Source organism: Pocillopora damicornis, chromosome 2 (assembly GCF_964200805.1).
Source record: "Pocillopora damicornis chromosome 2, jaPocDami1.2, whole genome shotgun sequence".
In the NCBI taxonomy this organism is placed as follows: domain Eukaryota; kingdom Metazoa; phylum Cnidaria; class Anthozoa; order Scleractinia; family Pocilloporidae; genus Pocillopora; species Pocillopora damicornis.
In genome coordinates this window covers 14,759,318-14,786,487 of record NC_142671.1, presented here as the reverse complement: position 1 = coordinate 14,786,487, position 27,170 = coordinate 14,759,318, and the positions used below count along the sequence as shown (strand labels likewise).

Below are 27,170 nucleotides of genomic sequence, written 5' to 3'. Positions count from 1 at the left end.
GTGATCCGAAATCATAACTGCAGCAACAATAATTCAATATTTTTAACAGAAATGCACACTTCATATTAAATGCTTGTTTAATTTATTAACCAGTTCTCAGTTGTATCATTAAATAACATGCACAGCTATCGAAGACTTTTCTCCGACGTGAATAATATCCATTTCAATAAAGCACTGATGTGTTCCATATTAGCTCCATGTTGCCTCGGGCGTGCTGAAGTGAAGCTGCTTGTTTTTGATCCCTCCGAATCCGAGGCTTCTTTAGAAGTTATGAGATCTGGAAAAATAGGGAAGAGAAAAATATGTCATTATATTTTTTATGTTTGAGGCACTTTTCGTATTTCTTATATGAAAGAAAAAGAATATTTTTCTAAGTTTTTCTTTTGTGTCAGTGTCATGTTTAACGTGTATATATGTTTCTATGGCAGAGGAGAGAAATAAGAATGTTGATTGTAAAAAGAGTAATCTATCAAAATAGCTAAAACGATAACTTTCTGCCATGGTAGAGCCATTGTGCAGTAAAGCAAACTTTTGAGGTGACATCTTTTGGGTTACAAACTGTCGGCTTTCTTTAGAAATTATGGGCCGCTTATTTAATCAAAGTTTAGCCGTTGTTTAACAAAATCGTGTTTAGATTAATTTTAAGTTTCGCTGGACCTTTCATCCAAAATGTTTTGGGAGGGATGTCTGGATAGCAGATAGCTATCAGTGGAAGGACAGTTATTTAATTAAATCAGCCCTCTGATAGAAAAAGCTTGAGGCCCAATGATTGCGTAAAACCGTGGTTTGGTTTATACCCCTTGTAAATAACCGGCCCTATCTCTCCACATATTAGAAGTACCTTGCTGATCAGTTTAAAATGCTCTTGGGATAGGCATCATTGGAACACCATTGAAAAATGGGTTGTAGAATGGTGCATAGCCATGACTGTATGGAACCGGCACAAAAGGAGATCGCTGTTCTTCCATCAAGCTGCGTTTCACAGGGCCTCGCTTACCTTATCACAAGTGTAAAGGACACAATGGGTGAATTAGTGACTGATCTGAGGTGAACAATTGTTCCCATTAGAGATTGACTTTCTGCCACCTTGCGCCTTCCGTCTCAAGATAGCTCGCTGGCTAGCTTCTCTGGTCAAATTTGGAGTTCAGGGCTCCGATCTAAGCTTAGTAAATTTCTGCGTGGACACAAATGTCTTTACATTTTCACTTGCACTTTACAATGGGAAATAAAATAGTCACGTCTTACTTGATCTTCTTAAACAGTGATGTCCACAGGCTGTATGGTGACTGTGTGGTGATGGGCAGTGGCACACAGGCTCAGGTTTCAGCGGTTTGAACTCGAATTGGGGTGGTGTACAGGTACAGCAGCAGGGCCACATGCATGGCCACTTGCACTTTCCAGGAGGGGTCTTTTCTTTACAACATTCACAACCAGGGTTGTTCACGGTGGCGCCAAATTGACAGGGAAACGTGAGACTTGGGCAGCAGCCGGTGTTACATCCTGAGCAAGTGATTGGGGCACCGAATCCTCCTTTGCAGTTGGAGCACATGGTACCGGGAGCACACCAGTCGTTTGGTCCACAGCATCCGCATCCTCCGCATCCTCCGCATCCTCCGCATCCTCCGCATCCTCCGCATCCTCCGCATCCTCCACATCCACCGCATCCACATCCTGGTCCGTAGCCTCCCATGTAATCACAGCCGCCAGAATCGAAGGAATCCCCACATCCACAGCATCCGCCACATCCGCAGCGTTTTTCTGCAAGTATTTAAATAGGGTAGGCTAAGAAGACGCAGTAGGACGTAAAGGAATACGATAAAAAGAAGTGTTACACGTAATAATTCATGCGGTTTGATTTGCGGTTTACCGCCAAATTTACTGCTTGGTAGGAGTGCTTTCTGAATCTTTGCTGTTGCGTTTTTTCTGCGTGCTGTTAATAATATCACTTGGAGTATCAAGAAAATGTGCCTCAAGTCCCAACCAACTTTTCATTAATGCGTGTAAGTGCACTTCCATCATGCAAAATTTCCAGACTTACCGGTTTTGGGTAGCGTTAAAAAGACACCATGATATTTCCCCAAGGTGTTTTATTTTTCCGGTGTAGGGGTTATCTTAATTGTATTTCAAGTTAAACGCAACGAACAAGCGCGCACGAGTTAAGTGATACTTTATTCAACCTTTATTACATATTCTTTTGATAATTAAGGAAGTTATAGTTGTTGAATCTGTATTCTTCTTGTGTGATTAAAAGGTAGCCATGGCTGGAAATTTCTGGAGTGCTATTTGATGGCAATCCTGCAAAACACAAACCAACATCGTTGAAATATGAGGTTAAAACATCAGAGTTTCCTTTAAGAAACATTCTTTGAAATTTACCCATCAGCTTCTGTTACGTTTTGAAACGAACCACAGCTTCGGAATACAGAGAAGTGTTGAATTCTACAAGTCAAATCTATAAATGTTGTTACAGCGTTTTTTGATCGTAGGAAATGATTTGTAATTTACCTTGTTTGCCTTTGATATCATGATCCTTTGAGTTATACTGGTTGACTGGGCTCTGAATTGGAACTTGAAGAAAACCTTGAGGCTTGATTTGAAGGCCGTTGACAATTGGGAAACTGAAGGGAGCAAACACTTTTGGAAACGGCCCGCCAAGGGTATCCAGTAGGTTTCGTTTGACAGGACCTTGATTATCTGTTGTGGTGAAAAAATGCAGTTAAAGTCAGCTTACGAGGTAGGAGACTCATCCTGCCTGAACTTATTGAATTCAGTGAGTTCAGTTCAGGAGCGTAAACGGAATACAAGTCCATGGCAGGCTACCCTTTATATTGCGTCATGTTCCCTTTAAAGGTTTAAGTTACCTATTGATAGACTTTGTGGAGGAGAGGCTCAGTGACCTACCAGAGAAAATCACACATGTCCTTGCTACTTTCGCCTGTTTCTTAAAAACTGGTAATTTTACGCACTCTAGGCAATCGTTTCAATCCAAATCTTAAGTATAGAAATAAGGCTCTTTGCTCAGAATTCTCTCAATTTGCTTTAGTTGCGTGGTATTTTTATTATGTGGATTTAAAAAGTATCAATTTCTTGCTGTTATATCCAAACATTGAAAAAAAAACCAACAGCAACAAAAAATAGCTTTACAGGACCCGTAATCAAGAAGTAGGTCCCATTGCTTGAACCTGGATCCATTATAACAGAGTTAAGCGTCCTAACCAGGAAGCCACCACGCCTCGCTTCTGGGTGGAATTTTATTGAAAATAAATTCGTCTCCGTCAAGCGATGGTGTTTTTTGTCAAAATTGAAAAGTAGATAATTTTTTGAGGTTATAGAAACGTGTGTTGTGAATAGTAGAAAGAAGTGCGGCATACTTGTTTGTGATTGGTGTAATCTGTAGTAACGCTTGTGTGGACAGTGGCACACTGGCTTGGGCTCCAGAGGCTTAAACTTGAACTTAGGTGGATCGCACTCGCAGCAGCATGGCCACATGCATGGCCAGATACATTTTCCTTTGGGAGGCTTCTTCTTACAGCACTCACAGCCTGGATTGTTGACAGAAGCGCCAAACACACAGGGGAATGTAAGACTCGGGGAACATCCACAGTTGCAGCCCCCACATCCTATAGGTGCTCCAAAGCCTCCCTTGCAGTTTGCGCACATGGTACCATCAGCACACCAGTCACATAACCCACCCAGACCGAAACCGTAGCCACCGCAGCCACCGCAGCCACCACAGCCACCGCAGCCACCGAATCCACCATAGCCACCGTAGCCGCCGAGGCCACCACAGCCGCCACAGCCACCAAAGCCGTAACCACCGCAGCGTTTTCTTCCGCGTTTACCTATTGGAAACAAAAGACACACTTTAAGTATTTACCTTCTCTCGGTCAAGGTTTGTCAGTTAATGCACAGTTAAGAAACTATTACTTAAACTTATTAATAAGAAGAAAAGAGGAAGAATCAATTAGTGTTATTAAATTCTTAAGTACTCAATCTAGCGATAGAAGTATTAGTTTTTATACTTATGGGCAACATTTTTTGGTGCGTCCCTAGTGTTAAGCATATTTTGTACGCTACTTAATAAAATCATGTTAAAGAATGAACATGATTACGTTATCAAGTATTGATTAAGTTAAAATTACTTTGCCTTACAAGGTTTACATTACATTATGTTGTTAGCTGCTTATTAGCCAACAATTGTTTTAGAGGCCGGAAGAGTTTTGAATTGACGAAAGGTTAATGACTCGAGATTTGTGAATAATGGTATGGCGAGAAGTAAGCTTTGCATATGATAGATGTAACATCGTCACAAGGCAAATGTTATTGTTTATGGTAAACGTGAAAATGATGTGTGATACCTGATGAATGTGAATTGGACGTCTGTGAAATTGTGCCATTGAGTGTGCCTCCAAATCCATTTCTAACCAACTTACTTCTTTCATGGAGTAAAAGTTATCTGTAGATTAAGCCACCGTCATCACAGACGGAGAAAGGTATATTCCCCACAAAAAAATTATTTTATTTAACCTGAGAAGACCGAGCATTACAAGGGTAATGTCAGCAAGTTAAAAGTGCTGTAAGGGGAGGTTTAGTTTATAACTTTTTATAAGAAAACCACACAGAATACCGATATCATATTAAACCTTTGCTCAATTTATTGACCAGTATTTCAATATTATAACTGAATAGTATGGAAAGTCATCGAAAATATATTTTTTTTCTCTAAATGAATAATTTTTTTGTCAACGAAGTGTTCATTGTTCATCATTCGTTCCGCATTGCCTTAGGCGTGCTGATTTGAAGTTGCGTGTTGTCATCTCTCCATATCCGAGGCTCCTTTTCAAGTTACGAGATCTGTTGTGATAAATTGGGAGATATACGTTAGTTTGGGTCATTGTGTTGTGACAAAAAATTATGGTCGAAATGGTGGTGAGGCTATGTAGCGCTTGAACGATTTGAATTCACGTTTAAGTTACAGATATATAGAAATACCTAGTTGATCAGTTTAAAATACTCTTGGAAAAGGCATCATTGGTACACCATTGAAGAATGGGTTGTAGAATGGTGCATAACCGTAATTGTATGGGACTGGCATAAAAGGAGATGGCTGTTCCTCCATTAAGCTGCGTTTCACAGGGCCTCGCTTACCTGAAAACGGGAGCAAAAGAAACAAATTAAGAATGCGTTACCTATTGCAGGGGAACAATTATACTGAGTAATACAATTTTTTCCCGTGGCAAATTTAGCCACACAATTAAAAAAAAGAACAGTCTCAATTCAACAGCTTCTTAAAGCAAAGTTGTAGCTTATCCTCTACTTCTCGTAAAGCTTGCAATTAGACACCTGTCTTTTCTGACGAGACGGTTTGCTCTCCGTTTTACGTTTACTTTCCTGGAGAGAACCCTACTTACTTGATCTTCTTAAACAGTGATGTCCACAGGCTGTATGGTGACTGTGTGGTGATGGACAGTGACACACAGGCTCAGGTTTCAGCGGTTTGAACTCAAATTTAGGTGGTGTGCAGGTACAACAGCAGGGCCACATGCATGGCCACTTGCACTTTCCAGGAGGGGTCTTTTCTTTACAACATTCACAACCAGGGTTGTTCACGGTGGCGCCAAATTGACAGGGAAACGTGAGACTTGGGCAGCAGCCGGTGTTACATCCTGAGCAAGTGATTGGGGCACCGAATCCTCCTTTGCAGTTGGAGCACATGGTACCACCAGCACACCAGTCGTTTGTTCCACAGGTTCCACAACCACCACATCCACAACTGGGTCCGTAGATGCCTCCGGGTGCTCCGCCGCAACCCCCTCCCATGTAATCACAGCCGCCAGAATCGAAGGCATCTCCACATCCACCGCATCCGCCACATCCGCATCCGCCACATCCGCAGCGTTTTTCTACAGGAATCAGAGTAGTGAAGAATGTGAAAACAAAAACCAACATTTGAGAGTGGAATGAAATAAAATACCGGTGTGTTTACTTTGCATTCATTTAAATATCCTTTAGTTTACTAAAATGTTAAAATAAGTTTTTACTTTTAATGTTAAATAAGTTTTATTGTTGAGTAGCTGTTAAATACTCTCTTTATGCTATCATAATATTGTTTACGGTAAATTTTTGATGAAGGATATTTATTTAGATCTAGTCTGTTTTTTAACTTAACAATATTCATTTATGATAGCAATATTCAGATCTACGTACCTTAAATATAAGATTTCAGGCGAAAAACTTTGCATCAAAACTTCATTACCAGATAATTCAACAGATATTTGCATGTTTCAAATTTATTCTTTATTGCAGCTTTAATTGATTTTTAATAGTTTCTAACTACATTATTGTTAATTTATCTATAATTTTAACCCTCTAATTATCAAAACATTTCACTATTGTCCTAATCTTTGATCGCAATTAATGCAATCCGCTGTGGTATGCTGTATGCTTGTCAGGGACATTCTGCAGAGAGAGAAAGACGAGGAAACTTGAAGTACCTGAACGATTTTAACATCCGATAACAAAAAAGTAGACCCTAGATTCTTCGTTTTGATTTACGCACTATTTTCTGGGTAGTTTTGCAAGTGGAATGGAAATAAGTCCTTACACTGTGGTCTGTTTCTTATTCCAAAATAAGCATTATAAACATATGATTAAATCCAAGTTCTCGCGCCCCTCAAAAAACAGCCATAAAATGAGCCCAACTGCAACATGCTGTTTTTTCCTTCAACAAAATTAGTCGTATTTGCATGAAATTGGAGAAAGAAAATTATTTTTCGCAAAAAAAAAACAACACAAAAAAAAAGAAACAACCCGCATCTACCATTGCTGTAAAGCAGACGTTGACTCTGTCTGGAAGGACCAATATTAATATCTAAACAGCTAGAGAGTCTCCACTGACCTTCCTCAGTAGTAATAGTATAGATACTGTGGCGGGAATGGTGCCCCATAGTAGAGAGGAACCACAGGATTGAAGAAATAAGGAAGCGGTTGAATATCTGTAATGGTTGGTGGAATAAGGCATCGCTTGCTGCAGTGAACTAGAAAAGTAGTTGTGTTAGCACTATTAGCCAATTTGTCAATCACTTTGGTCACATTTTAATATGAGTGATTCTCAACATATTCAGCATATGAACATATTCTTAAATGAGCTATTCCTTCGAAAAAGTGTGAAGTTTAACAGAAAAACAACGACAACGGAATTTCAAAATTGTACAATTGCAAAATAACAGAACGTAATTTTTCTGAGGGTTTCAACGAAAATAAATTGTTTAGGACCAGCAAGTGAATGATTTAGTCAAATTATACCTCCACTCTTTCGGCAACAATGACAACAACCGCAGCAACCGTGACAGCAACCATGACAGCAAGTATGGCAATCCTTAGGGACAGCTTTTGGCTTCAAGGGCTTCAACTTAAATTGAGGAACTTTGCACTCGCAGCAGCAGGGCCACATACAGGGCCACTGACAGTAGCCTTTCTTTGGTTTTTTTTTACAGCATTGACAACAAGGATTGTCAACGCATGCACCAAACTCAACCGGGAATGTTATCGATTCGCAACCATGGCCGCAGCATCCACAGCAACCGCCACAGCAATGATGGCAAACATGAGGGCATCCAAAGCCACCGCAACAATTGCAACATCCACAAAAGCCTGAACGTCTTGCTGTTAAGAACGACATAAAATCAGCACGTTACTGGGTTACTTCATTCATACATCTTGTAAAAGCATGCTTAAGACATAAACGCAAGATCAGGCCAGCTTCGTATTAAGAGATGTTTACTGCCTTAACTTTCATGGCAGAATGCAGACATGACTAGAAGAAGGTTTCATGTTGACGAAGCTGCCCTGTCTATGGGTTTGCCAAAGTAAACAATCGAAAATTTTTAAAGGGCAGATCGCAAAAAAAGATACTCACCAGCAATAGTGAAGAGAAGCTGGCGAGTGGTTACCGCACTCAGCGTCTTTGATGCAACGAGACTGTGTAAGTACACGCATATCTCTTCCTTCCACCAGTAGATATATTAAAAGAAAAGAAGGCTACGAAACTGCACGCTTCTCATAGTCAGACTGGAAAAGACTCGGGTTGCGGAAGTGCATTTCCTAAACATTGTGCGAATGAATACTGCTTTGACTAAACGTGGACAGGGCAGCTATCGCCAGCTTTTCTTTAATCTAAGTTATGTGCTTTTATTTGAGCGACTTATCGAAAGGCACAGAAGCTAAAGAATCCGCGATCCTGAGGTGCGTACGGTAAATGCCGAAATTCGAAAAGAATGCCATACTCCACGAAAAATACTAACTGTACAAAAAGTATTTCCCTTTTGCATGTTGTAAAGCCAAAAAAATGTGCGGGTAATCTTTGTTGTTATGCATTTTGTTGCTTTGTAGTAATTGGGATGAATAGTGAAATAAATGTAAACATCCTACAAGAACCCTTAAAGATTCTTGATCTCTATTATTACAATTTTAACTAGTAAAGATTTGCATTAACTTTCTTGAAAAACCCAAGAAAAGAAGATATAGTTTTCTCTAACTGGTCTCAGTTTTTGACAGGAAAATAGGATAAGTTACTAATTTTTCAAATTTGATTGCAACCGTTGGTAATGATGAATGCAACTGAATGGACTATCGGCTCTCATTCATATTTAGAGAACATCATTAGTTTATATGTTAGTGTATTCGATTTTAATTGAGTTAGCAGTGGAACTGCTATCTAGTTCAGTAAAAAAAAACAAAACAAATACAGAAACTACTTGGACTGAATGTATCTCTCAGTCCCAATGACTGCTATTTCGTTTTTCAGTGACCGCCCTCTTTTTTTTTTTTTTTTTTCAAATGTCTCACCATTCAATGATTTTGTAAGACTTAACTGGACTGGAGACTGGAGTTGCTGATTTTTACTAATTATGAAGAACGATTATATTTAATATCTCAATTATCAAAGGAGCACTTAAGAGTCGAGGCTCGGATCTATGTGCAATGAGCCTTGAACCATTACCGTCTCAATCATGAGATTGGGTGACATATACGAATGAGAATGGGAAAAGACATTAACCACCACAAAATTGATTCATTTTATTTACTAGCATGCGTTCATGCGGGTTGGTAAGCTCATGCAGGATGATGGAATGATGGGTGATTAAATGTTATTTTTCAAAAATAGTTTCTTCAAGGACACGTTTCTCGCTGGAAACGACTTTTTCTTTCGTAATTGATAATTATTATTTTGCCTCATCGGGGGATATTGCTTTGTTACATTTTTTTTTACATGTAAAAATTATTTCGAGGCTTTCGCTCATTTTAAAAATTGTCCAGGCAGAGCATACGTCGAGAAACTACTCCTCACGAGGTGACATTTTGCCAATGATCAAGGGACCTGTAAGATAAAATAAAAGGGGTCAAAGGAAGTAAGTAATAATTATACAAATAGAATAAGTCCAAAAGGGGTTTAACATACAAAAAAGTGTTACGCTGCTTTTTTATGATTTACAACTGAAATTCATCTTTAATTCACAAAGGATGACATTTGTTTTACTTGCTAAACGATATATTAGATATGTTGGGAATATAGTGTAGGGTAGTCTCTTTTTGGGCAAAATTTTAATCACCGTCGAGTATACACAATTCAAGTCAAAAAATAAAAAGCCTTACGGCATTTCCAAAATGAGTGTTCTCCATTCCAAGGCAAATACAACATGGCTAAAGAAATATTTTACTCGCCTAGTATAATGGAAAGGGGAAGCCACCATTGAATGGACCAAGACCGTGCAAATATCCGCCATATCCGTAGGGGCCATATCCGTAGGGCCCATATCCACCGAAAGGTCCATAACCAAGACCGGCACCAAAATCGCCATATCCATAACCACCATATCCGAAGCCACAACCGCACCGCTTTTTGACATCAGCTCTTTTTACAGGACCTGAATATTTTAAGAAATAATTAGCACTAGTTTCATTTTTCTTTCTTTTTTTAATTCTACTGACTTTCCTCTCATTTACAAAATAGTATCAGAAAGCTGACTGAGTTCGATATTTCCAGATTATTTGCTTCTTTTTCGCGAATGAATATAAATAAATTAATCTTCCTTAGAATCCCACTGAAGTCTTATCAGAAGACCTTTGGGATGTTTTAGTTATTTCAGAGAGTTTCTCTCACTGAAACGAAAAGAAAAGAAAGAACGAGGCAACAAAAAGCAAAGCCTTGTTTTTCATTTTACGTCCCCATGGGTGATAGATAACACTATATCATCAGTAAGAAAAAGGTTTTGTCGCCACCTTCCGTGACGTGGAGCTATTAACTTTAAAAGGTAACACTGCTTGCTCCTCCGCCAATATGAAGTCTAAAGGAGTTACATTCCTTTCAAAAGTAGCTGTTGGAAGATCCACACAAAAAAATAGCAATTTGTCAATGATCTAACGTTACAAACAGAACAAATCAACTCACCTACACTCTTCTTTCCGCCGCAGCATCCATGAGAGTTAGGACAATGACACATTGGCTTGGGCTTGAGCGGCGTGAATTTAAACTTGGGTGGATCGCATTCGCAGCAGCAGGGCCACATGCAAGGCCACTGACATTTTCCCTTCGGTGGTTTTTTCTGACAACATTCACAGCACGGATTGTTTACACATGCACCGAAAGTGACGGGGAAGTTAAGTTGCGGGCAACAACCGCACCCACAGCTTCCACAAGTTTGGGGGCATTCGAAACCGCCACAGCAGTTACCGCAGCCGCAACCCTCACCTGGTTCACCCCAGGAACCACAACCACACCGTTTTTCTTGAACTATTCATGCAATCGGTATCATGCAACATGCAAAGAACAACATGCAAATACCATAAAGTTAGTTCATGCAATATACCTCTGCTAGGCAAATACGACACTGATTTGACGGGATTCACATTTTTGGGCAGTTTCGTCAGACATAACTATAGATACTGTAATAAGCAATCAAATTAATCACATTACCCCTATTTTCCAATTATTTATGCTAATGTCTAATGTACGGAAAAGATAGACCACGTAAATAACATAATAATTTTCTTTTAATTTCATTGTCATTGAAACTAAAGCATGAGTCCAATCTCTTGGACTGGACTGATTAAAGAGCCGAGCACAATGATTTTAAGGTTTTTTAAAATGATTTTCCATCCATTGTCAGACCTGATCACCTTTACTTTGAAGAAGACCAAACAACGAAAGTTGTTTGTGCCACAATAGCTGAGCTATACGGGAATTTGGAAAGCAAGGATAAGTATAGATGTCTTTTCATCTATTTTGATAAGTAAAAAATGAAGCACAACCTTGAGTTCATCATTTCTGCTCCATGGATACAGGTGGCTGATCACCTGTAACCCTTTCATGCTTCGATAAGCGCAGCGAGAAAAATGTTTTAAAATTTTTTTAAAATGAAAATTCTCTGCACTTTATGGTTATCATCAGTTTCGTATTTTGTACTTTTCTTAATCTGGAAAGTAATTCGTGAATTTTAGTCCTTAAGTCTGTAGACAAAACAATCATAAAACACTAAAAAGTCATGAAAAATTAATGATTTTGGCTTCGTGGTTAGATATTGTTCTCGAAACTAAAGTTCTGGTCCGCAATCATAGTTTCATTTCTAACCCTTGTTAGAAACTGAAAATGTGAAGGCTAAACAAAGTTGTTTTACTAAAAAGGTAAAACAGAATCTTTTTTACAATAGCTTGTCTTGAACATGAGTTACTGATATTTGAAAGCTATTTCAAATATACTCTACATATAGTTAAAATACATGATCATTAGTTAACGAGGTATTAAAAAATAGGAAATGATGTTACCTTGTGTGCTCTTCACTGCCTTTTTGTCATCATCCACGGAACGCTTTTCGGGTTTGTCCTTCTCTTTGTCTGAATCTTCAATCACAACTCCTTTGATTTTTCCATTACCGCTTCCCTGAAGCACCAAATGCTCGGAATCAAGATCTACATTTTCTTCCCCAGACGAGTCTTGATCGTTCTGTTGATCATTGAGATCAGGTTCCTCTTCTTTGTCGTCTTCCTCTTCTTTATCTTCTTTCTTCTCTTCCTCGTCTTTTTTATCATCATCATCATCCTTACTTTCTTCGTCTTCCTTCTTGTCATCATCATCTTTCTTCTCCTCGTCTTCCTTTTTGTCTTCATCGTCCTTATCGTCTTCGTCGTTTTTGGTTTCATCTTCCTTCTCTTCATCTTCCTTACTTGCTTCTTCATCCTCTTCATCCTTGGCCTTGTCGTCGTCACTGGCCTCTTCAGCTTTCTCCTTAGCCTCCATTACCTCCATAAAATTTTCATTTTCTAACTTGTAAGATGATGCCACAGGAACTGCTGTTGCTTGATAAAGCACCACTAACAACGTGAAAACTACCAAGAGCCAGGTAGTTTTCATCATCTTCCACTGCTGTTTTTCCTAGACCTTTGGCACGGCTTATGGGAGTATCGTAAACAACAACAATGTAACTAACTCTTCTCGCCTCGATCTATTGTCTCATAAACTGCCATAAAATGACTTGAAATTAGGTAAGATTTGAAATATTTACGTCGTGAATTTTGGTTGGCTAAGGTGCTCTATTGTGTGATTACTTATTCTTTAATATTATTGGTTAGCAGGTAAAGGGGCAAATTAGGTAACACCTGATTATGCCAAATCTGGAAACAATTGATGTCAAGCCTCCGGTCGGCTTTTGTAATAATTAATCCGTAGTTTGTGGAAATCAAGATTTTGCATTTTTTCCTTAAGTGTGTCATCAAAAGAAAGAACTAGTGAAACATATCTTCCAGCGTCCTCCATAGCATAAAACGCCATTTTTAATTTCAAAATTCCTATTAATTTTTTAGTGCTTTCTTTTCTTGTTAACTCGAGCATTAAATAGCGCACCTGAATGGCTGAATGCACCACCTATCGCAAGCGTCAAGCTTGAAGAGACATCTATTTATTGCTTTGTGTTTAAAATTAACCACATGTGACCATTTCGCCACAAATATAATTCAGTAAAGTTAAAACCACTATTTGATAAAAAATGGGGTATTCTAAGACTGAAAACCTTGTAAGAAATTGTAATTGATCTGTTCAGGGCTTATCGTGGCGAGCAAAGAGAGAGGAACTTCCATCTGTGCTATAGATTAAGGGAATGACAATTGAAATTCAGAAGTCTAGCGGAGCCCTGAAACAATATGAAATCTAGCGATACGAACTAATGTGAAAAGTAATAGCGTCATAGGTTAAAAGAATTAAAAGCTGTTTTTGTTTGTAATTTAGTCAATGTACTATCCCCACTTTTCAAGCTAAACAAATAAAAAAGAAATTGAAACACTTCAATGAAAAAATGCAAATTCATCATCGAATGAGCGCTAAATGTGGAACTTTTTGCGAAAAAAATCCAGACTTGATGAAAGTCATCCGAAGTGTAACTGAAAAGTGGAAAAACCTGAACAGTGAATGGTGCCCCTAGTCCTCTTTCTCGTTTCCGCGACTTCCCTGGAAACTCCTGTCTTAACATGTTTGTATATATACTTTCACATTTATCGAAGGTAGTTGATCGAAAGTTATTTTGTAGTACAAGTATAACTTTCCTTAAAAATGGACCGGGGATGTCGCTTAATCGTGGTGTAAGTGTCGCTCTTAAGGATATAGAAGTCGTTCCTTTTTTATCTTACATACTTAGGACACCTAAGGAGAAAAAAACGGCGAGAAGTATTGGATGTCTCTCAGTTGATGATTATTGAAAGTATCTTTGTTATAATTTGAGTTTGTGAATTCAATTCTATTGTTATTCATGTCAACACTAGACAAAATAAGTCCACATATAATAATGACGCGTATAAAAACAGAATGACCAAGTCATATCTTGTGTTCAGCGCTGGTACCTGTAAGAATTAATTGCTGTACCACCACATGCTGTCAACATCCACATCAACCAACCCTTAGAGGCTAATTTCAATTTTTTTCCTCTGCTGCAAAGATATTAAGCGCACAAAGTGGAATAATCAGTATAACATGATTTGAATCTGCTCGGCGAAATAATTTTTAAAAGGCCTGAGTTTCTCCTAGTAATTGCTTTAGTGTATACAAACATTTGGTGATAAACATTTGAAATGTAAGTGTTTGTTTGATGCTTTGAGCGATTTCCAAATTAAGAAAGTTTTAAGAATGGAATGCTCGGTAAAACCTTTTTCACATCAGACACACTGTGCTTAAATTTCTGTATCGGTAGTTAATTGCCAGTGCGTGTGGTTTTGCCAAGAATCGTTAACTATCCGACCTGGCTCCACATTTCGAAAGGAAAATTCCTAGGATTTCGAAAGGAAGTTCGACCCCCCCATGCCCTCCTCTAACTCTGTTGAATTTTGACCTCTGCGTCTAGCAAAATCAAAACCCTATTGTCTCTTTGGTTGTGCAACAGAAGCGACTACAGAAAAAAAAAAGAAAAGGAATGACTTAATAAAGAATTCCTAAATAGAATACTTGCAGCTGTCTCGTGACTTTAACCTATGTTTGTTTCTAATTAGTGTAATCTCAAATTCACGATATATCTTAAAGGTGGTTTCGCTATTACCGTATTAGGGGACGAAATCAGTTGCAGAATTTTTGAATGTGAACCTGCGGATAATTGTTACTTAAAATGTATTGTCAGACATATGAGTAAAAATAGACACAAACATCACTACTATGCTAATTGTTTATTTCATGTCGACCCTTCTGTTACACATGATCATATATACAATTTTATGACGATATTGTGGCACTTAAGGAGGTTTGTTTTTTGATATTTTGTTACTAATAATCGGTAGACTTAAATGACCATCTCTTAGTGATGTTGTGGCTTGGAGTGTGCAGCAGCGATCTGCGGATTGACAACAGCAGGCGTCCTCTCTGAGGCATTTGACTTCTTACAGCAACAATGGCAGCAGCAGGGACAGCAGTGGCAGCAGTGGCAGCAGCATGGGCAGCAGCACTCGTGGCAACAGCAACAACATGGTTCGCAGCAGTGGCAGCAACAGCAGCATGGTTCGCAGCAGTGGCAGCAACAGTCGTGGCAGCAACAGTCGTGGCAGCAGTCACAGCAACAGCATTTCTTGGACCCTTTTCCCTTTCTTACCGCTTGACTTCCATCGGCTTGCGCCATTATTGGTGCAACAGCCAAGATACCCGGGTTATCTGACACTTGCGCTGCTACAGTTGAGTGTCCTGTATTTGAACGAGAGTTGCATTTGCAATTACATCGCTTCGTGATGTTTGTCTGAATACTGCCACTTTCTGCATCTTTTTGGTTCTTGCATTTGCAATCCTCTGGCCTGCAATTCTTTATCGTTGCGCTTGAAGAGTCACAGTTACATTTTCCTTTGTCTCTCAGACACTTTTTTGCGTCTCCTTGCGAGCAATCACACTTTCCGTCGATATTTTGTTCCTCTTTTGCTGGAATTTCACAAGTGCATTTATTGGCATCGGCCTCTTTCCTTTCGTCTAAAATAAAAAAAAAACAGGTTTAACATACGATCAACTTCATGCTAACCAAAGAAACGGTCACAAAGGTTTGACGTTGTTTTATATGGAGAAGAAGTAAGTTGGTCAACCCTCTGAAGGGTATGCAAATCAACAAGGTACTTTCAAAGCAAACCCCGTCGAGGAAAGTAGTGAATGAGATACCAGTAAGTCTTTTGGCGAGTGTTTAAGAGTTCTTGTGTGTCAACACGCTCCGAATTTGACCCAGCATAATATATTAATTACTTTAAAGCCAATGGCTTATTGTAACTTTATTTTCTCATAAATCAGGTTTAAAGTAACTTATCTTCTTATATCTTATCAAAATTCGTTCTTTTTAATTTTATGGAATGTTTTGGGTTGCTTTCTGTGAACAGCCGCACTAATTGTCGTTGGAGTTTGCTTGTTTTCTTATGATCGTGAAAAAAATGATCTGAAACGAAACAATTTCTCTCTCATTTGAGCACCAAAAAAAATCGACGTTGAAACATCAAAATCAGTTCACTACTGCAGCGAATGATTTCTCGATGGATTCGATCCGTCAACAGAAATAAACCCTTGCTATGAAGTTATCCTCGTTCTCACTTCAAACAACAAATCCTTACCGTGATTTGCCTTGATTGATTTCCCTTCCACTAATAAGAAAACACAACTTAACATAGAAAAACAAAGAAACACTGTCGCCTTCATAATGACGCACAAAACAAACCAGAGAAAGAACTCGGTGAGTCCAGTGATTGAAGTGTTGCCTTTATGATGTAATTTACCCTTAAAAATCAATTGAACTGGTGACCTTTTGTTAATTTCGTGATTTGAATACGACCATATATTATATGCGATTTGTTTATGCATCAGAACTTTGTTTGATTTTATGACTTGCATCTTTTTGGCAAAAACGGATAACAGTGATCTTCATTTAGGTCATCAGGCAACTATTTTAAGGAAAGTGAAAGACACTTTAGTTCGTGTTATAACCGGCAAGGGTGTTCCAATTTGCGAAATCATTGAATACATGTCAAATGGTCACTTCCGGGAATGGTGCTTCAACGAACTAATTTAATTTTACCAGAGAAACCAGAAAAGTTGACTTGCACTTTAACTTGAACTATGGCTCAGAGAGACAGCTGGTCATATTTTTGCACCTTTTAACATGCTGATCGAAATGACATGTGTTGTTTTCTTAGTTGCTCATGCAAAAACTGCAAAAAACACCTTACAATTTCCACTGAACTAACAAATGGATTTCACGATTGGTTATCCCTCTCTTTTTTCTGTTTGAATGTGTATTGCAGTGAAAAATCACCTTTCCCTTTATTCTAAAGTTACCAATGTGTGCGCTTGCCGTAACAAAAAGAAAACGCCTTACGCAGAGATCAAATGCTCGTGTCTGCTGCTTCCGTGTTATTGGAAGGATTTTCTTTTTCGGAGTAACATGATAGGCGGGGATGCTGGGAAATATCTTCAGGTATCAACCTGTTAGCACTCATTTGCAGTTTGGGGAAAGCTAGAAGAATGTGGCAGTGGCTTGTCCCGGGATAAGTGCTGGTCTAATGTTTCGAGTAAACAAATGGTTCTCACTCACAGACATTGCAATTGCTTGACTGATTAGCCAAAAGAAAAACTAAATAGATCATAGATCATAATTATTATTTTGTTCCTCAATGTCTCTGAAAACCCTTTGGAAAACACTACTAGTTTCAAGTTGTGCCATGCAGAACTAGATAATCGAGTAGAATATATCTGTCCCGTGAGAATTTCAAACTTTAATTGCACAAAGCTTGACAATATTTGAGAACTCGCGAGAAAGTTTCATGCTTCTGCAATATAATAAAAATCTTAGAATTCAATGTGTTGATCGATTCATTTTATTTCACATTCGCATTTCAAACAAACACCATTCAACAATCTCACATCATATCCCTAAATATGGTTACACTTTGCACATATCACATTTAAATACAAACAGTCAAACTAATTGCTCGCAAAAAACGATGTAAACACTAATATTCATGGTTCTTGACAAAAACGATTCGTCTGAACACCAGAAGAGGTATATATCAGGTGACGCGTCATAAAGTATTTACGCTGCAATGCACTTGGAACCATATGACTCTTTCCGTTCCTGACGAGCTCACGTGATCTTGATGTAGCAAAATCGCTAAAGGCTTTATTTCTCGATAAAGTTCGTTAAGACTCTTATAAGACTTTCCTTTAGTATACCTGTCACCTCAACGGATAGAGGATAAATTTTGTTTCAATTTATATACTGACTTTCAGATCTAATTATTTACCAATTTCCTTACTTCTCTGACATTTTACCGTTATGTAACTTCCATTATGAAACAATTTCATCGGCAGCGGACGTCATTTAGCTTATGCCCTGTATGTTGCAGCGATAGACAGAGGAACACGCAAAACGATGGTCTACAATCAGAATATGTTTTTCAAAATTAGTGACGATAATTTCGATTTAATGATGGATTGGGCGGGAGGCGGCAGCTGCGGCGGCGGCAGCCAATGCAGCGGAATTGAGTTGTTCCTTGGACTTTTTGCAGCAGCAGCAGCATGGACAGTGGCAACAATGATGGCAGCAGTGACAGCAGCATGGCTCACAACAGTGACAGCAGCAGCATGGCTCACAACAGTGGCAGCAACAGCAGCATGGCTCACAGCAATGACAGCAACAATCGTGACAGCAACAGTCGTGGCAACAGTCATGGCAGCAGTCACAGCAACAGTCATGGCAACAATCACAGCAGCAATCGTGACAACAGTCATGACAACAATCACCGCAACAGCATTTCTTTGTAGAATTGATTTTTTTGCCGATACCAAGCTGAGGCGATATGGCAGATGATAGTTTCACGGCTCCTATTACAGCGGGGTCTGCTGGTCTTGGAATTCCTGCCTTGGCCTCTCCCTCTTTGCATTTACAGTTGCATTTCTTCCCACCTCCAATTGCGGCAACATTTTTGCATTTTTCTGCTTGTGCCTTACAATCACATTTCTTAGGTTGATCTTTGTGTGTACAGTTCTTGGGTTGATCTTTGTGTTCACACTTCTTGTTTTCAGTGCACGTACCGCCACATTTTTCGGGGCACTCTGATTTCTTCGTCTCCTCGGTACATTTCTTTTTAGGTTTTCCACTGCATTCACAAGAATCTTTCACTTTTTGCTCTGCATGACAATAAAATAAGTCAAACTGGTAGCTTAACCTTCATCGAGGACAATCATGCAGAGAGTTATATCAACTTTCCCGATGGCAGTGGAGCGATCAGTACGAAGATAAGGAGAGTGGATGCAAACCATTAGGCTAATAGAGACTCAATAATGCAAAACAAATTTGAATCTAGAGGAGATGGGAGAGGAAGTACGAAAAGAGAAGGGCTGTGTATTCAAAACCAGAACATTTTTTTACACAATAGCAGGCCGTGTTCGAGTGAGCTTTTAATCTATTAATGTTAAGTATGCTTCCATGATTGTTTCCTTACAGCAGTTGCGAACGACTCAGGAATTTGCAAAGACGCATGCTTTCTTAATTTCTCTTGAATTTAACGGGTCGACCAGATTCTATCCTAAGAACAATCATTGCTTCTAATACTTGTGGCAGTTGCTTGTGATCATACTGTACATGTTGTTGTGTTTCCCTTTCTCCGGCAAATATTTTGTTGTGTATTTAAATTGACCTTTAAAGAAGACAAATGAGTGTATTCTTATCGCTCCCATTTGCTCTTTGAGTATCTAAGCATAGTAGAATATATCAGAGAGCTAGAAAGTTCAACTGGAGGAGCAAAGAAAGTCAAGAAAAAAAATTTGGTGTCATCAGTGTGGGTCGCTTACGACAGAGCCCATTCATTATGAAAAAATTCCATATTATTGGCTATTTGGAATAACATATGAATATGAGTTAATACTTTATCTAGCGTGCAATTTTGAAAAAGAAAGTTTTTGTATCTTTAGTGCCACTGGACCCCTTTCCGAGTGAGAACAGGCAGTTTTCATTCTTTGAGAAATGTACCGTGTGGATTGACCAAACTGCTTATCTTCTCTAGAATCGCTTTTTTTTTGTTAGCTCTAGCTATACCATGCTATTATTTTGTTCTTCTTTTAGATTTTCCTTTGATTCCTCAACTAAAAAATTCCAAATGCAATCATTACTTCTTATCAACAATATCAAAATGTAAATAAAAGTCATCCCTACCATTATCCTTGTTAATAGACTTTCCTTGCACTAAGGCCAAAAAGCCAAATGCGAGGCATAAAACGGTTATTAGTTTCATGTGCATTTTGCCAGATGAAGAGACAAAAACTGCGAATGAATCTAAAGCAAAAAATGCCTCTTGTAGTTATTTGATATCCAAGGAAATGAGAAAGTATTACATCACAAAGAGGCGGCAGTTTGACAAATGGTTCAGAGGACTATGTCATTTTACTACTGGTAAACTTTCCCCCTTTTTACGCGCTGTTGTAAATCACGCCTACTCTTAGAATTTGATTGGCTAGCAAACGCGATACCTGATAGTTTCTCGAGTACCACCTAACTTACAGCTTTAACTTCTTTTCCGTTGCCAAGCGTATTAACCTTTAACCACGAGTACACTTCTCGGAGGATTGTCGAGGCTTTTGAAAATTGTCTCTGAGATGCTGCTCTTTAGACCATTCTTGTATTTCCTTTTACCGATTTCATGGACATTCCCCCGTCTCCCCAGAACTCTTGGTTTACGTGTCCCGGGTTATATAATAAAAAAAGATAATTGATAAATTAATAAGCGAACTAGTTGTTACAAAAGTACATTTTTTATTGGGTTTTTTCCCCTTCGAAATTGTGGCTAAAAATTAAAAAATGGTGACTTTCCTCGTGAAGAAAAGTATTAACCTGTTATTCTTTAATGAGCGACAAAGCCATCCTCTTGCTCTTCATCTCATTGGTAGAACTTATTTTCTTCTGACGTAGTGGGAGTGATTGAGTTTCAAGTTCTTGGTGAAAGTCGCACAACTTGCTACTCACTTGGGGATGACACAACGATATGAAGATAAAAGTAGACACTGACAGTTTGCTCGCTATCTTTTTTTTGTTGTCGTAAAGCTATGTTTTTAAAGAGAACTTAAATACAAAGCGACCGTAAAAAAACGCCACATACTTACATGTAATTATCACTCGGGACATAAGTGTGTAATACTGCTGCACATTTTGAAAACACAAAATCGCAAAAGCCGAGCACATTTATAGCACACTTCAAAGTCAAGATTATAATCTCTTGTCAAAGTGCAATGCAAGTGTACATACATCACCAAGACGTTGAGTTTCCATCATGTCCATTTATTGAACTTTATGGAGTTCTCTAACTTTATATGTTTGCAAGTGCACTAATCACTTTATCCTCTATTATTATCTCTAATTGTACGTTAATTAATATTATCTCTCATTATTGTTCATTAATTAACCGTGTTATTAATGAACATTAACCTCATTTTGACTGGATGATAGTTTTATTGCTTTTCTTTCCGAAATTCAGGCGAAAGAAGTCATTTACCCTTGCAGAACATAAAAATACGTCAACAAAGCAAAATTTGTCCCCCCCCCCCCATTGACGGCTTTATTTTTACATTCAAGCTATCGATTTGTTTGAGATGACGAAATAAAAAAAGGACGTCACTTGAAATAACTAAAACCCTTCGTGACGTACATAGAGAACAATATATGGGCGCACGTAAATATGGAATTTCTCTTCAAGCGTTTAACTCGATAGCTCACGTATCATTTTATTTATCATATAAACAAAGTAGCCCTTTACTGACAGGAAAAGTCGACTTTATTAATGAATGAAAATGAAAGGATCGACACTCCGAATAAAAATCTTAAGCGCGTTGGCGCACTTAAGATGAAACATGCGTTGAATCACAACAAAAACAAACAACGGGCCTAGTTTTCAATATACAAAATTCTTAGTCACTAAATTGGTCCCTACCGACAAAAAAATATAAATAAAAATAAAAATCTTTCAGGTACACAGCCAAAATCGGCCTGTGGCAAATCTATTAGTCGTTGACTTTCGTTCTCAGCCGCGAGAAATACCATTACCAAAGCCACTGAATACGTAACTCCCGGTTCTACTTTTTTTATTTTGGTTTTCTTTCCCAGGAAAGTTTGAACGTCACTGTCTGTAAACGATACAGACTCTTCAGTATTTTAGCAGCCATAATCCGAAAAAAATCCGACAAACGACCATGAATTGAGAATGGTAAGGCTTTGCTGTTCATTCATTGACCTGACCGAGTCAGGTCAATGAAGGTCCTATTTTTTCACGTGTGTTGTTACGGCTTTTCTCAGGGCTGGAAATCCTTGTATAACACTGTAGTTTATGTAATAAAAACCTTTATCTGCATTAAATGTGCCGTGATGCATTAAATTTAATATTTAAAAAGAAGCTCAGGGCTTTAGGTCTTGTTAAAACAAAGACTAAAATAAAGAGGATGTGGGGTATATTTATATTTAAAGCTAAAAGCTGACCTTGTCCTCCACAAATCTCAAGTGATATCAAAAATGTGTCGCTTCCAAATGTGGAGTGCGGCATTTCGACAACACATTGCTTTTCGTCTTTAGGCAATGAGGCAAACAGACCACATGTCCTTTACGAAGCTCTATGGATAGCTGTAATTGGATGGTTTCTAACAACTGTGATCGGTGCATCTCCATCACCACTGAACTGTTTCTTTAGTGGCCACCGTCGCACGGCGACCCCTTGTGTTTTTTTTTTTTTTTTTTTTTTTTTTTCATCGTCCCTGTTGATGGCCTTTAAGAGTAGAAATGATTGCTTCAGACTGTGAGACAGTATATCAGTGAGCGAAACTAACTGCAAATGATTAATCAAGAAAATCGATTGAGAAGCTTTGAAACTTAAAGGAAATGTTTTATAGCTCTCACAAACTTCACAGCTTCAAGTACAATATTAACGTTCTGTTTTCAGATTACGATTACCAATAAAAGTATTGGAAAATATCGTTTTCTTTCAGTTCTTACTAAAAGGGTTGGAGCCGACCACACGTGATTATCCATCCGTATTTCTGTTATAATCAACGTCCAACCATAATAAAAGGAATCTTCTGACGATTTGTCTCAACTGGTAAGCTCCGTAGAAGCGTGGTTACCTGAAATGTGTCTCTAGCCACTCTTGAAGAACATAAAAACACGAAAACCTGGCATCGCGTCATTCTAATCACTAGCCAGTGTCCTTATAATGACTATACTAGTCATTAGGTATGTGCAGTAGTACTTACTCAAATCGCCTCTTAACGGAACAGAGATTTTATTGTCTCACATCATCTATTAAGAGAGGATCATTCCCTAATTCTAAATATACGTAAGCTTACCTCGAATAGTGAATGATTCCAGACTTCTGTACTTTCCCAACCAAGACTTCTACCTTCCGGATCTATATCTGTGTAGATAACCGATTACCTCTAAGATCTTGAATTGATGTAAAATAATCACATCAATTCTTAATAGAAATAGAAATTGGTATGTTACGATATTTTTGCATATGGATACGCAAAGTAAAAGTTCGCTATAGCAAAGACAATGTAAAGGTGCTAAAAAATCAGTGATGAAAGAGTTTAACGCGGTTTGAGACTCAGGAACTTTAGCTCTTTCTTGAAAGAGATAAATTAGACTGGAGTAACAGTCACATTAAAATCATGAAAAGGAGATCTGAATGTGTGAAACTTTTTGTGTAAATAAGTGCAGGTGCAAACCCTCAAGCGACACCTCCACACGTTGTACCTCAACACTGAGAAATTTGTCTTAACGGGTGTGGGACGAAAGCGACTGATCATAAGACACGCGTTGGATTAAGAACAAACTACAGACTTGAAGAACATGAATTCATCAGTGGCTCTGACTTTATTCTTTTTCTCAGTTACCTTTGGACATACCATGGGCGTTTTCCGTGTACCGGAGAGCCTACACACCAAACGTAAAGGATTTGATGTGACAGAAAACAGTAGAGGTATCCAGTTAGGGTCGGGAAATACTTCATCAGGTTTGAGGTAACATTTGAATTGATGTAGTTTAGTTTGATTATGATACCGTCAGTATCCTTTGCGAGATATGTACATCGCGCCTCACAGTTTCTGCCAGCTATCTAACTCCCGGTGCTTGTGACAGCTTACTCAATTGCGTAGTTTTGAGAACGTAGTTTTAAAACATTGAAGAGGGTAAGCGTATCTGGTTACCTGACATAAATCAGCCTCCTCTTACACATCTCTTTAGCTGATCTAATGCTTCGTTTAGCTATGATAGGTTTCGAGCGATAACGAAGTTTGACTGATTTAGATGAGAGAGCCGCTCTTTGTGCGGTTCTCTTAAGATTTTGACTTTCAACAAAGGGTGTTACAAAGTCCGTTTGCTCTTCGGTACGTGTCATTTTGTATACCCGGAACTGAACCGTAATGATGACCTAAACAAATACACCGAGCTAGAAGTATTCCTTTTGTAACGTTAACCAATACTTTCCAGAAAATGCATTTAACAAAAGCAGTTCCTACACTGTAGTACAGTCAGAGAAATATTCTTTGCTTTTTCATTTTTAGGAATATCCTTCTTCGGAGGTCAAAACTTTTTGGAATGAACTTGGTAAAAGCTTATGCTAGTCCGCAGTGGACGTATGGTTATCCCTGGCCATGGCAGCATAAAGACCAAGCTCAAGAGTCCAGGCTGCGAAAGGCCCCACGTCCTAAACCGAAAAATCATGGCTAGTGGCCAGGAATTTACTGTCGTTAGGAGACAAAAGAAGCTGTATCATCTGGTGCCTCTCATCACATGAAACGTTACTCTCCATACATAATGTAATCATTATAATCACATCACGAAAGATGAGACTTACTTTTAATAAAACATAATCTTCTTTATTAGCCTCTTATATTCTTAAAAACGGAAACACGTGTGATACACGTCATTGTCTGTTGAACTCAGTAAATGTTTTTAGGCACTTTTTATCAGGTTTTTCTGAAATCCCTTGTTACACAATTTGCTTTTTATTTTTTCGCAAACGCGTCGGTCCGGTGATAAGGCATAGACCGATAAACATTCTGAAGTGCCGATATTCTCGGAACCGTATTATTGATTTTTTACATGTAATTTATCAACTTGCGCCCTCAAAAGGACCATTTCACTATGCCAGCGAGCCCAATCCACATGGGGAAGAAAATGTACGATGGTTGATCTCATATTATCACGTCGAGTCGATAATTAGATATGTGCCAAGTGCGGGTAGTTTAAGGCTCAATTAACATACTTCTGCATCACTTTAGTAGAACGGTGCATCTTGAGGAACGCGACGATGTAAACCTGAAGTTAACCATGCACGAATAACTAAACCTACTGCTCATACCATTCTAATTATCAACCATCAAAATGCTGTTATCGAGCCATCTACCGGCTTAGTGAACACGTAAAGGCCCATGTTGTAACAGCGACCTTGCGTTTTTATCATAAAGTCCACTGATAGAAGGATAGGGAGTAATCAGATACAAGAAGAGAGGTCTTCTGAAGAATGTTGTTGACAGGGGCCCTTGAGATCGCTTACAGTGGCAACAGTGGCAGCAGCATGGGCAACAGTGACAACAATGGCAGCAGTGGCAGCAAGGACAGCAAGGGCAGCAATGATGATGGTGATGATGAATATGATGACAACAATGCTGACAACTTGGAACAGGGCAACATGGGCAACAACAAGGACAACAACATGGCTCCTCTGCGGGCTTCTTTTTGGGGGCTTCCTCAGCACCCGGTATAGGACACCAACAGCCTAAATGAAGAATGGAGAACAGATAAAGAACAAAATAAGATATTATCAATAAATTCTGAGCAAACTAATGTTTTTCTGGCCTTAGCATTTGCTACCAACCAACTAGGACTGACAAGACTTATGTCAGTTTATGTGTTCAGATGAGATGGTTTCAAAACATCCTCGTATGATGTTGCTGTGTGACTTGGTTTTGTATTAGTCGTTGCCTTAAGAATTCCCCGAGGGGTGGTATACCCGAGCCTTTAATTTTTTTGACTTTGTACTGTTTGGTTGGCGTATCCACTTTTACTGTTCGGGTTTATCTAAAAATACTGCCTAGAGAAACAGGTGGTTTCCAAATATCACATCAATCCTCAACTTGAGTCGTTGATGTTTAAAAATCAAGCTCTAGGGGAGTATCCTTTTTCGCGTTTTGATCATCCGACTTGATGTATCTTGATCTTAAGTGGTCCTTTCTCTATAACATCTTAGGCAAAAGTTTTGACCGGCAGCAAGCTATAAATTCAAAATGATGATTTTATAAATGAGTGTATACAATGGGAGAATTAAAACGGTGTACTTCAAATCCCTCCGCTGGGCGTAAAAATAATTACTTGCTCTGTTACCGACTCAACTGCAGTCACTTAATGAAAAGTATCACAGATGTTGTGCGAAACAATGCATTCCTGTTTAAAGCCATTCAGACTTCCTTTCTATGAATTCCTCTCTATAGTTTCTAAGAACAGTATCAAGTTCAACTACACTGTTTTATTTTCAGAGCTTATCAATTTCATGCCGCATGCCTTCAGTTAATCGTTAACAGTTGCACTTGGTGTCCAACTCGACAGTAAATTGTAACAATATTTGTCATGCGGGTAGAAATTGACAAACCTTCATCGCACTCATGGTGACAACAGTCGCAATTTTGCATACAGCCGCCAACACAAGGCTGACAACCATGACAAATACAGCACCCTGAAAAAAGAAATTTAGCCTTCAACCAACTAGTATATTAGCAAGTGAAAAAGTTCGAATCGTCGTCATTGAGATTCAATGAACCAGATCCCAAAAATGCCACAATTTTGTGGTTAAAATTACCTACAAGCAACCACAGTTGCTTACTATTGTCTTCATCAAACTCTTTAAAGCATATGAGATTATCGAGCTGAAGATTTTAACTCGAAAGTTCATTTAAATCATACCATATCTTTTCCCTTTATTTTTTCCTACATCATTACTTTGTGCTGCTTTAGGCAAGGACTCGGGTCTAGGAAAAGGAATGAAAAATAACCTTCAGAATGATGGTAAAGATAATTTATAACTGAACAGTGACATTATTACGAATATGACGAAATGCATGTACCTCACCTCACGGACTGATCAAAGGGGCTAAAGCTTAAGGTGACTCAAACGTGATGTTAAATGATGAAAAGGTAATTAATTTGTACGCATGTTTGACGTTCAACGATATCCCAAATTCCTCTCTTTATGTAAAAAGCCACAGTAGAGTTAGTATGATAATGTAAGTTATTTCGGATTAAAATCCTACTTGAAACCTCTTTCTTCGTTATCATAAACGCGGTACACCAGTGTTTGCACACCAGGCAGAGTCACATAGCCTCTGGCAGAATACTAAAAGCATCGTAGCTCCTATAGGGTCAGATGTTTGTTGATCTCGCGTAAAATCCAGCACTTCATTAAATCTCAGTGGCAGTTTGCCGTTACCTATTTACATTCTCGTATTGATCGAAGCGTTGTGGGTCAAGATCATCGTACACAAGAACCTTTACCTCTATCGACTTCGGCCAGTTTTCTCAAGCTCAGTCAGTGCATCATCATGAACCTTTTCAATTACATTCCGTTTGAGTATTTTCCCGAGGGCT

General features: G+C 38.6%; 6 protein-coding genes across 11 annotated transcripts in view; 1 reads left to right on the top strand and 5 right to left on the bottom strand.

Moving 5' to 3' along the window:
• Positions 1-65: 65 nt before the first annotated feature.
• Positions 66-12,482, bottom strand: LOC113672958 (uncharacterized). Of its 4 annotated transcripts, XR_016183675.1 has the most exons (6): positions 11,824-12,482; positions 7,306-7,665; positions 6,899-7,037; positions 5,412-6,459; positions 4,993-5,148; positions 4,633-4,854 (listed from the first exon to the last, which is right to left on the bottom strand). XR_016183675.1 is itself a non-coding variant. In XM_027189301.2 (4 exons), exons 1-3 carry the CDS (start codon positions 12,410-12,412, stop codon positions 855-857), a joined length of 1,245 nt encoding a protein of 414 aa, XP_027045102.2. In that variant the 5' UTR covers positions 12,413-12,482; the 3' UTR covers positions 66-277; positions 842-854. The 4 variants fall into 4 exon arrangements, 3 of the variants coding, with proteins under 3 accessions (XP_027045102.2, XP_027045101.2, XP_027045103.2); XM_027189301.2 differs by lacking the exons at positions 4,633-4,854; positions 4,993-5,148; positions 5,412-6,459; positions 6,899-7,037; positions 7,306-7,665 and adding exons at positions 66-277; positions 842-997; positions 1,246-1,758; XM_027189300.2 differs by lacking the exons at positions 6,899-7,037; positions 7,306-7,665 and having other exon boundaries at positions 5,412-5,903.
• On the bottom strand, positions 2,151-3,709 carry LOC149050010 (uncharacterized). The gene is made up of 3 exons (XM_089196499.1): positions 3,372-3,709; positions 2,506-2,694; positions 2,151-2,295 (listed from the first exon to the last, which is right to left on the bottom strand). The coding sequence occupies exons 1-3, from the start codon at positions 3,658-3,660 to the stop codon at positions 2,183-2,185; spliced, it is 591 nt and encodes a 196-aa protein (XP_089052625.1). The 5' UTR covers positions 3,661-3,709; the 3' UTR covers positions 2,151-2,182.
• Positions 12,483-14,685: 2,203 nt separating the features above from the next.
• Positions 14,686-16,284, bottom strand: LOC113672978 (uncharacterized). Its single transcript, XM_027189328.2, has 2 exons — positions 16,108-16,284; positions 14,686-15,484 (listed from the first exon to the last, which is right to left on the bottom strand). The coding sequence occupies exons 1-2, from the start codon at positions 16,190-16,192 to the stop codon at positions 14,829-14,831; spliced, it is 741 nt and encodes a 246-aa protein (XP_027045129.2). The 5' UTR covers positions 16,193-16,284; the 3' UTR covers positions 14,686-14,828.
• A 1,068-nt stretch (positions 16,285-17,352) lies between these two features.
• LOC113672998 (uncharacterized) lies at positions 17,353-19,942 on the bottom strand. The gene is made up of 2 exons (XM_027189345.2): positions 19,704-19,942; positions 17,353-18,679 (listed from the first exon to the last, which is right to left on the bottom strand). The coding sequence occupies exons 1-2, from the start codon at positions 19,786-19,788 to the stop codon at positions 17,973-17,975; spliced, it is 792 nt and encodes a 263-aa protein (XP_027045146.2). The 5' UTR covers positions 19,789-19,942; the 3' UTR covers positions 17,353-17,972.
• Positions 19,943-22,622: 2,680 nt separating this feature from the next.
• Positions 22,623-24,385, top strand: LOC149050009 (uncharacterized). Of its 2 annotated transcripts, XM_089196498.1 has the most exons (3): positions 22,623-22,760; positions 23,419-23,548; positions 24,092-24,385. In XM_089196498.1, exons 2-3 carry the CDS (start codon positions 23,436-23,438, stop codon positions 24,255-24,257), a joined length of 279 nt encoding a protein of 92 aa, XP_089052624.1. In that variant the 5' UTR covers positions 22,623-22,760; positions 23,419-23,435; the 3' UTR covers positions 24,258-24,385. The 2 variants fall into 2 exon arrangements, with proteins under 2 accessions (XP_089052624.1, XP_089052623.1); XM_089196497.1 differs by lacking the exon at positions 22,623-22,760 and having other exon boundaries at positions 23,257-23,548.
• Positions 24,385-27,170, bottom strand: part of LOC113672956 (uncharacterized) — a 3,554-nt gene continuing 768 nt past the window's right edge. Inside the window, exons 2-4 of one of the 2 annotated variants that reach the window (XM_027189297.2) lie at positions 26,490-26,554; positions 26,179-26,262; positions 24,385-25,308 (exon numbers count right to left, since the gene is read on the bottom strand). In XM_027189297.2, the coding sequence (XP_027045098.1) occupies positions 24,941-25,308; positions 26,179-26,262; positions 26,490-26,554 (517 nt within the window). In that variant the 3' untranslated portion in view covers positions 24,385-24,940. The remainder of the gene's footprint in view (positions 25,309-26,178; positions 26,263-26,489; positions 26,555-27,170) is intronic. The other variant, XM_027189298.2, reaches the window with a different exon arrangement.